At 43.7% G+C, this 13,328-nt stretch overlaps 1 protein-coding gene across 1 annotated transcript in view; it reads left to right on the top strand.

The window, feature by feature from the left end:
* FRAS1 (Fraser extracellular matrix complex subunit 1) overlaps positions 1 to 4,754 on the top strand; it is a 417,216-nt gene extending 412,462 nt beyond the window's left edge. Inside the window, exon 74 of the mRNA XM_035004710.1 lies at positions 942 to 4,754. Coding sequence (XP_034860601.1) covers positions 942 to 1,535 — 594 coding nt within the window. The 3' untranslated portion in view covers positions 1,536 to 4,754. The remainder of the gene's footprint in view (positions 1 to 941) is intronic.
* Positions 4,755 to 13,328: the final 8,574 nt, after the last annotated feature.

The raw sequence follows: 13,328 nt of genomic DNA, 5'->3' as shown, positions 1-13,328 counted from the left end.
TTTTACCACCCATCCCAATAGACCACAGCAATAATAAAATTCTTTAATTTGCTTATAGTCACTTGTCATAGTGTGAGTCAGGGGTGCATATGGTACTCTGGATTTTCCTGAACTCTTTTATATTGCCTGCCTTTTTGGCTCTATGCTACACCAGCTGATGTTCACTGGCATGTGGAAAACACTTAACAAAGTCATAAATACAGTACAGCAATTTAGAACGACAAGAATTACTAGTATTTGATGAGCAAAAATACTCTAAGTCCAGTAGTAAACATGAACTTCCAAAATCAAATTCCACTTTTTCCTGTCTTCAAGTAGTAATCCATGACCTTGGATTTCAGAACTGTCGCCATTGCTCAGAAGTTAGTTCAAAACCATGGAGGATTTCAATGGGGGCACAGGAAATGGCAATAAAATACTTGATGACTTAACCGCTCAGGGGATGATCCAGGAAGTGTTCAGATTTAGGAAATTTTTGTCATGTATCTGCATATTATGCACAGAGTAGGTGTTTAGTGGATATTTGTTGAATGACTGTAGCTGAAGTTCATCAATAATAGTAAGTTAGCATAACATACAATTGAAGGTCACTGGGAATAAACATGATTATTAATACTTCACTGCTATCAATAAAGACTGACAATCCTAAGTATTTACTTAGCTAAAGAAAAGATGAAAGATAAATTCGTAGGGCTCTTCCATACACAGGTAGGAAAACAGAAAAAAATGTGAGTAGCTGGCCCAAGATGACCCTAATTTGGAAATAAAATAGAACCTATAATATTTGGTTCAATTCTCGACTCATAGACACCAACCACTGCTAATGCTTTCGGTGAGACCATTTATCAAGGCTCACGGTCATTCCATTTCCTTCGTGAAGAAGTGGTCTGTGGGCCACAGTGACATGCGTGCTTTGTCTCTCTGCCTCCCTCCTCCCGCAGGTGGAAGCAGGACACCAGTGGTACCTGCAGGTGATCTACATCATTGGTCCTGACACCATCTCAGGGCCCCGGGTCCAGCGCTCTCTCACGGCGCCTCTCAGGCGCCACCGAAGGGACCTGGTGGACCCCAGTGGCCGTCTGACCCTTGACGATTCGCTCATCTATGACAATGAAGGGGACCAAGTCAAGAATGGCACCAACATGAAGTCCCTGAATCTCGACATGCGAGAGCCTATGGTGGCTGCTTCTCTCTCCCAGACTGGGGCGTCTATCGGCAGGGCCCTCGCTGCTGTCATGCTCCTGCTTCTGGGGCTTTTGGTGGCTTGTTTCCTCGCCAGGAAATGCCAGAAGCAGAGGAAGAAACCGCCCACAGAGGACATTCTGGAGGAATACCCTCTGAACACCAAGGTGGATGTGTCCAAGAGGAGCCCGGACAGGGTGGAGAAGAACTTGAACAGACACTACTGCACCGTGCGGAACGTCAACATCCTGAGTGACGCCGAGGGGGCTTATGCCTTCAAAGGGGCCAAGGTGAAAAAACTGAATCTGGAAGTCAGAGTTCACAACAACTTACAGGATGGAACGGAAGTTTAACAGAGGAGACCTGTGTGTATTTTTTTCTAAAATCATTTTTATAAAGACGGGGGTCAAATACTGGTATTTTTATAATCTTGCAGTTTAAAAAGGGAAAAGTATAGCTTTGAGTGGTGGAAGGCACACATCACACACATCAACTCACAACTGAGCTACCTCATTAAACAAAGAACCACTGAGACCCCAGAGTTCTGGAGCAGAGGTCTTTCTGGAGATCTCTTGAATAGTGTCAGCAGGTACAGATTGCTCCTTCTGTAAGGCTGGTCTTAGAAAGCACGTCTTTCAGTATTGGCCAGGGCTTAGACTTTCCAGCTAGATGATGGGGCTCAGCAGACTGGGGAAGGTACACTGGCAGGTCTCTGGGGTGAGGGGCAGGGGGGTTGCTGGGGGGACATTGGTTTCCTCCCCCACCTCCAGCTTTCTTCTACTTGGGCTTTCCCTGGGCCTCCGGGCAGCAGAACTTGGATTGCTGATGCTCCAGTTCCATTCAAAATCCTGCTAATCAGCACAGCCTATGTATTTGCTCATTGTATCTGCTTGACAGCTTGCCCGCCATGGCCTCTAACTGTCCTTTGCATTTCCAGAGCCTTTCCACCTGGGGGTTTCAAAGTGCTCTAGATGAGAGCCTTGTCCCACAACTTGCGGGAGAAATCACACAGCTCCCTGCCAGAAGTCTGGCACAGTGGACCCCCCACCAACAGAAGGGCAGACAGAGGAGGGGCCTGACCCTATTAGTGATGCACGGCCCCCTAGGCCCAGGGGGATGTCCTTGTGCCCCATTGGTTTACACTGCACCAAGGACACGTCAGGACATCCTCCCTGACAGAGAATGCTGCAAAACAAGATCAGTGCACCTGGCCTTTTTATTCCACATGGCCATGCATGCTTACAAAACCCACCACACTTTCCTGCCACCCCAGGCTTTGCCCAGTCCAATAGCAGACAAGCCTGTGTACTTTGCTAGCTGCGAGTTTTGTATTTTGCTAGGGTTTCAGGAAAGTAAGTGATTCATTTGAATAAAGCCAATTAGGAGAAAGCCCCGCTCAGAGTGAAATCTGAGTTAAGAGATGCCAACTAGTACTCACAACAGATAAAGTACCAACGCTCACAGCAGAGAAGGCGCCGATCCCAGGACAGGTTTTCAGGGATTTCTCTTTTGGGGGGGGTTCTTTTCTGGTAGCTCACGCATTATTTTTACCACATCAGCACGTGACAAGGCCATAAACACATGGCTTTAAAATGATTCAGTGTTCGAATAGCAGCTTCGGGATTTTGTACGAAGTGTGCACACAGCTTGCTTTTGTGTTTCTTTTTCGTCTTTTGCCTGACTGGCAAAAACACAAGCATGCGTGTCATGTTGTTTTGAAATGCAGGCACAACTTCATAACCGAGGAGTGAAAGACGTGTTCTCCTCCTGATGCATGGCACACCGCAGTCACTGAGCAAACAACAGAACAGCATACTGTGTCATATTAGTCATAGAATGACCCAGGCTCTGTGAGAACATCCCACACTGCAAACACCTTGGTTCTAGAAAGCTAGAAAGAGTGAGCCATGAATGGTTTTCGGCATCTCTACCAGACGCCAAGCTCTTGAGAAGAGGACCTTGTGAGCCGTGCCTTTGGTTCCTCAGCAGTGCCTTGCACAGGACGAGCACTCCAGAAATATCTGTTAGGTAAACAAGTGAATGGTGGCATGGGTGGATGGTAGAGGAATCAATTCAGGAAGGGGAGGTGAGAGACATTGGTGGCAAGATTGCATGGGCAGATAGGAAAACACAAAAACAAAACTGCCTCTTCTGCTTGGATTATAAGTAACCTCATTGGAACGAAGAAGCACCATGTGACATAGGCATGAATCTAGCAGTGGTCTTAGGACGACTGAACAGAAAAACCAGAAGAACGTATTAGCAGAAGTTGAAACTGTGAATCAGCCTCCAGAGCAGGACATTTAGAGGAAAGTCTGACTTAGCGTTCTGGGGTGAGTGAAGTTTTCAGGAGAGGCTGGAATGGGGTGAGCCCAGAACCCAAAACTCCTGACTGGGCGCATGCTCCTTGAGACCAGCTTGGGCGGTGTGGGGCAGAACTTCTGTGTCGGCCTCGGGAGCATCCAGAATTGGTGTCTCGTGGCTGGAGAGCTCATCAGCCCGGTGTGGAATCTCCTCCAGAACAACCTGGAAGGTTAATGCTAATTCTGCGAGGACAGGAAGCCTATCATTTGCGGAGCAACTTTTGATTTGGCCTGGTCTTTATCCCTGTTCCCACTTGCCAGAACGCTTCCACACTAAAGCGGCACCGTCGCCTTTGCTCAGATATTCTTCATGCACACCCCTTCCACTCCTGCCGAGGAGGACACATGCATGGGGAGAGTGAAGACATGCGCAGAGTGAAGCTAACGCAGGAAGAGATGGAGACCGAGACCTCTGAGTGTTCTCAGCAGCTTCCATGTACGTGGTCTTGAGCGGCAAGGACAACATCCAGGGAGGACCATGAGACCGTGAGCTCTCTGTGTGAGAGGAAAGCCTGGGACTATTCCCACCTCCCTCCCTTCCTGCTCTTCCCCCCGACTACATATACTTTTTTGAATGCTGATACTTCTTCAGTGGATGCACACTTATTAAATAGGAAGTGTTTAGAGGTGTGAAGCTGAGATTTACTCCTTTGATACAGTTTCTTATTCTGTTTATGTTTTCTATTTCATAGCAGGAATCCGATAATTTGGTGACTGCTGCAGGATTATATTTCAGTCAAAGCCCTCCTTTCAATTTACCTAACTTGCTCACTAACGCCTTGTGTGTGTTTTACTAATCTTCTATACCATGTCATTAGGTCAGGAGGAACAAGAAGCCCTCCGGGGTTGCTATTTGCTCTCCCCCACTTGCTGTGAAGGTTGAAAGCGAGGAGTCTGCGACTTTTTTCTGCCTCGCTGTCCTATTATGATCCCCGGGCCTCCTGGAGGCCGCCTGCAGACTCCGCGCCTGGGTGTGGAAGTCGTGTTGGAATGTGTTTGCACAGTCTTAGGACATTCAGTTTCAGTGTCCTGTAGGTGTTCATTGTTCTTGGATAGGACACACATGCTCAGACTGAGTGAAACATTTGTGGTGCTGTCAACCTGATTTCTTGACTTAAATAATCTTTGTATTTCTAATACCAATTTGTGTGTTATGAATTTCTGATTTCTCCAATAGCATATGCCACTATATAAATTTGTATTAATAAATGACAGTCTGGTTGCATTTTTTTTTTGCCATATTCTTTTTAGATTACTGCTCTCATTAACATAAGACATCATCTTTGAGATGGCAAAATCATTCTGAAATCTGAGGCAAAGTTCTTTGGAGAAAACCTGCCTGAAAGGGTTGAATCTAAGACACACATGGACCGAGCTATGAGCCAGATGAAGAAGAAATTACACAGCCCCAGATCATCTTAGCTCATCTTCTGCAATCAGTTGAAACCCCAGTATGAAGAGGAATAATTCAAATCTCCATGCGTGATACAATAAGATGATTATTTATGCTGTATTTATTACCATCAAACCCTCTTAGGATCGTTGATATAGTGTGAAAATGGCTAGGTTCTTTTATGCACTCACAAAAATTTATGAAGTGTCCCTAACTCACCCTGGAGAGATGACCAAGGCTCAAATAAGTTGATTGGCGTGTGAAGGGGCAATGGCACAGTCAGAAAGCGACTGAGCCCCAAAGTCGCAGCGTTCTGCGAGCCTGGCCATGGGTGCCTGTCCCCCCTGGGGAGCTGCTTTATATACTTAAAAAAAAAAAATACTGCCAGTGACATTGACCAGCTGAGTTCTGTTGACACCTTTTCATGGCACATTTGCAAACTCAGCAAGACTTGAGAAAGCATGTTTTCATAAAATCTGGGGGAAAGGAGGCCACAACCCTGCTTGGGATTTCCGTAGATACTACTGGGACTTGGTGTAAACTTCACTTCCTTGAGGTTTCCTGTGATTGTCCCTTGCCCAACAGCGGAGCTCTAAGCCCCGGAACACATCTCTCTCTGGCTCCTAGAGAAGCTGTATTAGGAACCAATCTCTGAATCGTTAGGATTGCCTATGAAGAAGTTTCCTGAGACCTGAAATTTCGTAGGCATGAAATTTAGAAAACTTGGGGATGAGTGGCAGAAAATGAGTTCTCACTGAGATTTTGCAACACCTCACCAATGAAGGTTTTGAAGAAACTTTGTGGGAACAAGAGAGGAGATGATACTGAGGATATCTCACCAGGTTCAGCGCCATATAATTGTTGATTTTGTTGATTAAAGATAGTCCAGTATCAGTTGTTTTATATGTCTCAGCCTAATATTAAAATGCCATGATCGCATAATAGATTCTGGCCCCAAATGAGCCTGGGAGAACTCTAACTAGGAGTCCTTTAGAATGGTGTCCTGAGAGTAGCTAGTAGCCCAGGACGCTCCCAAGTAATACATCAGGCACATCAGGCAATCAAGAGCAATGACTCCTTTATGTTTTCTGCCTCATGTGGTCCTCATGACAGCCCTAGGAGAGAGTCATAGGTCATTGTCCTGGCTGATTTTCTTTGCAAGTTCCAGATGAAAACCAGGATTTCAAGTCTTGACCAGAAGGCCTTCATGGGCACAAAGTGGTGTTTAAAAATGGTCCAAAGCTCCTATAACTTGGATTTAATGCTTGTCATGAAAACTGTGGTCACTTGATTTATACAATAAAAGAGACCCACCCTGCAACTTTCTCTAAAACAAACAGAAAAGCTAGCAGTTTTACCCCTGACTCATTTTGGTTTAAGGCTACCAAGTTCCAAGACCAGTTAGTTATGAAAGTTTACTAGAATCCCACTCTCTGGGAGAATGTTCATAAATTGTTAAAAACCAGTTTCAAGATGTCTCCCTTAAATGTCCCTCACTAAGGAATGTGTCCAGAATGAACCCATGGTCAGTACTAGTGACTCCCAAAAGTCCCTTTGCTGCTTATTCTGTCTCCACACAGAGCCTCTGCCCTGTTTGTGCTCTAGGCAACCGACTTTCCAGAAATGATTCTCCAAGGCTCCCTTGCCCTTGGCTTCTGGTCGAGATTGGCCAAATGGAGACACTGATGGAGAGAAGTTAAGGTGTGTCTATCCCTCCCCCTTCTCCCCACTGCCTTGCTCCATGTGTGGTTCTGGTTGGTTCCCTCCTGAGCCACAGCCCCTCTTCCACAGTCCAGTTCTCAAAAAGTTATAACAGCATCCCTCCCTTGCCCTACAAGTATAAAGGTAGTAATGATTTCATCCTGTTCCTAGTCCTAGGAGTTTCACCATCAGTGTGGATTCCTTTAACTTAACCCTGCCTACACTCTGTAAATAGTCCCTTTTTATTTTTTTTAAGGTTTTATTTATTTATTTCAGAGAGATTTTATTTATTTATTTCAGAGAGAGAGCATGAGTGGGGGGTGGGCAGAGGGAGAAGCAGACTCCCCGCTAAGCGGGGAGCCTGTCGCAGGGCTCGATCCCAGGACCCTGAGATCATGACCTGAGCTGAAATCAGATACTTACCGACTGAGCCACCCAGGCATCCCTGTAAATAGTCCCTTTTAAAAACTCTTTCTTTAAACCCTTTGAGTATGCTATTTCTCTTCTGCCAGAACTCTTATATAGTCCTTAAGTTCAGTGCCATTTTGGCTATAGTTTTCCGATATATATCAAAGACAAACACTTGAACTCAGATCATGTCTTCATTTTAAATTTGCCTATTGTTATCAGCGACATGCTGATAAATGTTTCACACCAGCGTTTGGAGTCAGGAGAGGCCTGATTTGTAGCATTTGCTGGTTTTTCTGTTGTGTGCGCCCCACCATGGCCAGTCAACCTACCACCACAGTTTCCCTCAAGGTGGAGTTGGGGAGAGACGCACAGGAACACAACTTTATACAGCATTTCTACTACACAGATGTACTAGACATAAATAGCTTCAAGAGGATCAAGAATAGTAAAATGTAAAATAATTAGGAAGTTTGGGGCACCTGGGTGGCTCAGTCGTTAAGCGTCTGTCTTCGGCTCAGGTCATGATCCCAGGGTCCTGGGATCAAGTCCCACATCGGGTTCCCTCCTTGGCGGGAAGCCTGCTTCTCTCTCTCCCACTCCCGCTGCTTGTGTTCCTGCTCTCGCTATCTCTGTCTCTGTCAAATAAATAAAATCTTTAAAAAAAAAAATTAGGAAGTTTGGGTGTCTTCATTTTTAATATAATTTATTTGATTGTGTTTATTTTTAAAGATTTTATTTATTTATCTGACAGAGAGCACAAGCAGAGGGAGAGGGAGAAGCAGGCTCCTCACCAAGCAGGGAGCCTGATATGGGGCTCAATGTGGGGCTCGATCCCAGGACGCTGGGATCATGACCTGAGCTGAAGGCAGACGCTTAACGACTGAGCCCCCCAGTTGCCCCACGATTGTGTTTATTTAATACAGTGCTTAGTAATGGCTGTGTTTGCTTGCAAAATTCCTAAAAATGTAGCAATTCACTTTTGTATGTCAAGCCAGCCTCAGCACACCACTGTAAGAGCAAACATTTAGGGGCACCTGGGTGGCTCAGTTGGTTAAGCGACTGCCTTCGGCTCAGGTCATGATCCTGGAGTCCCGGGATCAAGTCCCGCATCGGGCTCCCTGCTCGGCAGGGGGTCTGCTTCTCCCTTTGACCCTCCTCCCTCTCATGCTCTCTGTCTCTCATTCTCTCTCTCTCAAATAAATAAATAAAATCTTTAAAAAAAAAAAAAGCAAACATTTAGTATCTACAACCAGTCAATTAAATCTCCTTTTATTAGTTTTTGCTTCCCATTCTAGCATGTATTTTGAATATACCTCAATAACTTTGATGTAAAATCTTATATTTGACTCGCAAATTGTTCTATTTAAATAGGAGAGGGACGAGATATAGGAAAAATTAGCTGCTTCTAAAACTATGGTGAAAATGTCTTTTCTGCATTCTTTTTCTGAATGACTACAAACCTGGTTTCTGAGATCCTAATATTTATCATTATTATCATCCAACATTTCCTTCTGAGAAAATTCATCCTTTGAGGAAAAAAATATTAGCTTTATAATCATGCCATAGCATGATTCTAGTCTAAAAGATGGTAACTGGGCAGTTGTTACAATGAGAACAATTCAAAAAATGGTTAGAGTGTGTTTTGTTTTAAAGTTGCCATCCTGAAACCAAAGAGATTAAACCCTGAACCTGAAACAATTCAAATAAATCCTACATTACCACCACCTGTTGCTCGTTTCCTTCTGGATGTAAATCCAGTCCTATTACTTCCTGGTTGCGCGGAACACAACCTGTGCATGTTCCGCAAGCCCTCTGAGCCTGTCTCTGTATTTGCAAAATAGAGCTAATCACACCGAATCGAAACTGGCTAGTAAGTGTGAAATAGGACCGTCTCTGCAAAGGCATTGCTCAATGTCTGGCATAAATAATAGGTTCTCAATAAATATCCGCCTCCTGCCACTATGCTAATCCCAGAATTTTCCAGGAGGAGGTGGTTACTTAATAGTTTATCATGGCAACCTCTGAATGGGAGTCAGGAGTTACAATGAAGAATGGAAGGCAGAACACCGTCACATCTTCTCTCTCGGAAGAAAGCTCATCATCACTTTAGATTTGTGAATCTGGCGGGCTCCCCATGCACCCGCTCCTTAAGCAAGGCTGTTTCTCTGTTTGTCCCAATGCAGCTCCTCTTCCGTTTAAGAAAGGATGTCCTCTTAAACCAGTGCTCCTCAAGCTCTAGGCTGCATCAGAATCACCTGCAGGGCTTATTAAAGCAGTAGGTCTGGGGTAGGTCTGAGGGAATTTGCACTTCTAAGGTGTTCCCATGTCCCAGACCAGAGAACCACTGCTTGAGATCTTCCTGAGCCCCAGTAGCCCTTGTATTGTTTAAAGGGCATCACATATTAGCCTGCTGAAAGACTAGAAAAAAAGGCATTCTGACCATTTAAGTCACTGTAGATAAACCAAACCAAAAGTTTGCCGGCATCTAAATGACAATTGATTAGTTCTAATCCTTTTCTTCAAGTTAATATTTTCACTAAAATATTTCTCAGGATAATAGCAATGGCAGTAAGGTTGTGATTGAGAAATAGGGGGCACACTAATTTCAAATGAAAAAGAAAGTAAGATTTCTTTCAAATGATCATGTTAAAATCATTCGGATTGCATTGCCTGCTTCCCTGACTGTCCCAAACTTCTAGTGTCCCTTTTCTTCTAAAGCCACAAGCCCTTTCCCCCAGAATTTAACATTATATGTAACAAATGATAAAGCATCTTAAATTACTGACTTTAGCTTCCCAGGAGTTGGTCTTGACCTCAGTTAGATTATAAACTCATTGATAACTGACCTATGTCACATTATTTCCTTTTAATCTTCCACAGCACCTACAGGTAGTGTGCAGTCAAGAAATACTTACCAATGAATTTTAAGTAAAATAAATCCACACCTCTGTTTTAATCAAAAAGCAATAAATTAATTGAGAAAAGTAAGGTACAAAACTATAAAAATATACTGCCTTTGTGTAATAAAGGGAAGAAATAAGAATGTGTATTTCTTTGGCTTGATTTTATTTAAAAAAAAAAAATAATGAAAGAATATACAAGAAACTAAAGAAAGAAAGTGCTTACCTGAAGAGGGCAGCAGTGAGTTGAAGGGATGCGGTGGGGGGGTGAGGGGGGTGGGGGGAATAAGGGGGGTGGGGGGTGGGGAGGTTAAGAGCCAAGACTTTGATAGACAGCTTTTTGGAATTAAAAAAAAAAAATTTAACCATGTAACCATCTTAAGACAGTTTTATTAACTGTCTAAGTTCAACTATTCCTGTTCTCTTTTAAATTTTCTTAGCAATGACCAGATTTATTCAATTACTGTTTGGCTCTGATTTGAGGATCTACCTGCACTGCTTGGAGGGTAGAAGCAAGGGGCACGAGTGGAGGTCATGCCCACAGGAGTGCTGAATTTGCTTCCTACTGCTGCCATAACCGATTACCATAAACTTAGTGGCTTAAAATGACACAAGTTTATTATCTTACAGTACTACAGTCAGACGTCCAAAATGGGTCTCACTAGGCTAAAATCGCAGTGTTGGCAGGCTGCATCCTGTCTAGAGGTTTCAAGGGAGAATCCATTTCCTTGCCTTATCCAGTTTCTGGAGGCCCCCTGCATTCCTTGGATTATCACCCCCTTCTACCTTCAAAGCCAGCAATGACCAGTTGAGCCATCTCTCTGCTTAGCCTCCACTTCCCTCTTCCCCATATAAGGACCCTTGTGATTATACTTGGCCCACCTTGATATTCCAGGATAATCTCTTTATATTAAGGTCAGCTGATTAGCAACCCTAATTCCATCTGCAACCGTAGTTCTCCCTTGCCATGTAACAAAACATATTTAAAGTTCCCAGGCATTATTTTGGGCCATTATTTTGCCTACCATACAGGTCCATCATAATTTGGTACAGAATTTTGAACCACAGAAGTCAGAATACCCAAACCATCTGCCCCTCTCCTACTGTTGCATGTCAACCAGCAGTTTGCACATGGGTCTCTTTTGTTGAATGATTTACTTCCAGAAATGGGAGGGACCCATAAAAGGCAATTAATCTATATTTCTTTCCCTGTCTACTGAGCTAACAAGGGGTCATGAATAATGGCAGTTTCTGTTGTTAGAGAATGTGACTAACTGTGGAGCTTTTGAACATAAAAGAATGGTTTCACCTAGATTACCCGATAGTCCTTTCTCCTCCCCCTCATTCTCACAGAAGCCCCTTGGGTCAACCTCTTGGCATTATGTGTAGATTTATCATTGTCATGATTAAGATAAGCTTTGGAGTGGGTTGACTGGGTTTGAATCTTAAGTACATGATTTACTGGCTATGTGACCTTGGCCCAGGATCTTACACTGTACAGTTTATGCAACTCTTAGAAATAGTACATACTAGGACCTACCTCATTTGGTTGAGGTGAAAGTTAAATAAGACGGTGTGTACAACACATTCAGAACAGCGCCTGGCATACAGCTGGTGCTTAAAAAAGAAAAGTGAGCTAAATTGTTGATTATTTTGTTGTTTCAAAGACCAAAATAATATTTAATGGTTTATTGGTTGAGCTCTTTTTCCTCAGGAGGTCTTATTTCCATGGCTAACACTCACCTGGGATTTTGAGACCTTCAATATTCCTACCTGTCCCCAGACCTGAATATTGGATGTAGGAACCTCTCTAGTTGTCCTTGTTCCATTTGACAACATTTGGCCATGTTGGGAGATCCCAACCCCTCCTCAACACCTCTCTGTATACTGCTAAGATGGGTTAGGTTACTGTTCAGAACTATTCTCTGCCCACCCACTCATCCCCCTCAATAGGATTGGTGATCCTATTTGTCCAATAGGATGTTAGAAGTCACGGTGCAAGCAAGGGCCCGAGAAGTGCTTGTGCATTTGAGTGTGCCCTCTTGCACTCTGACATCACCAGAAGAGTTTCCTCCAGGTAGCTGTTGCCCTTTTAGCCTGGACTCAGAATGAACACATGAAGCAGAGCCACCCCAGCCATCCTGCTGATCTGAGAGAATAAATGACTTCTTTCAAGCCCCTGAATTTCAGGATGGTTTGTTATATAGCATGATGGTGGCAGTAGCTGATACATTTGCTCATCCTCTCAAAATTTTTCATGATTCTGTCCCATTTAAAAACTCTTTGGGGCGCCTGGGTGGCTCAGTTGGTTAAGCGACTGCCTTCGGCTCAGGTCGTGATCCTGGAGTCCCTGGATCGAGTCCCGCATCGGGCTCCCTGCTCGGCAGGGAGTCTGCTTCTCCCTCTGACCCTCCCCCCTCACATGTGCTCTCTCTCATTCTCTCTCTCTCTCAAATAAATAAAATAAAATCTTTAAAAAAAAAAAACTCTTTGAAGTCACCTAATCTGCAAGCCTATTCATAACTTCTCCTAGTAACCACCTGCTCCCTGTACCAAGCATTCAAGTGTTTTCTCTTTTTTCTTTCCTTACTTTATTTTCAAGTGATAATAATGTCATCAACCCACACGCCTGTGAACAAAACTATGTACAATAATGTTCATTGCTGAATTATTCATAGTAGAAAAATATTGAAACAATGTAATGTCCATCATCAGAAGAATGATGAATAAACCATGATGTAGTCATAAAACGAAATACAATGCAGCAGTTAAAATGACTGTAGCTACTAGAGTGGCTAACATTGAACAGAAAGCTAGTGGAAGAAAATACATCATGATATCATTTATTTAAACTTTAAAAATCTGCTAAACAGTATTATGTAATATTTATGGCTATATAGATATTTTGAAACAAGTATAGGGGCCCCTGGGTGGCTCAGTCAGTTGGGCGTCTGCCTTCAGCTCGGGTCGTGATCCTGGGGTCCTGGGATCGAGCCCCCCATCCGGCTCCCTGCTCAGCGGGAAACCTGCTTCTCCCTCTCCCTCTGCCACTCCCCCTGCTTGTGCTCTCTCTGTTTCTCTGTCAAATAAATAAATAAAAAATTTTTAAAAAGAAACAAGTATAACAACATGCACAAAAATAAGAACACTGAATTTATTGTTGGGTTATCTCTGGAGAGAGAGGGAGGCAAATGAATCCAAAAGAGCACAAAAGGAACATCAATGGTATCCATTTAGCTTTTATTTTTATTTATTTTTTAAATATTTTATTTATTTATTTGACAGAGAGAGAGAGACAGCGAGAGAGAGAGAACACAAGCAGGGGGTGCAGAGGAAGAGGGAGAAGCAGGCCTCCTGCCAAGCAGGGAGCCGGATGCG

Source organism: Mirounga leonina, unplaced genomic scaffold (genome assembly GCF_011800145.1).
Source record: "Mirounga leonina isolate KUSES-001 unplaced genomic scaffold, KU_Mleo_1.0 Mir_129, whole genome shotgun sequence".
Taxonomy (NCBI): Eukaryota; Metazoa; Chordata; class Mammalia; order Carnivora; family Phocidae; genus Mirounga; species Mirounga leonina.
The sequence above is the reverse complement of the archived record's forward strand: the minus strand, read 5'-3'. Positions and strand labels throughout refer to the sequence as shown.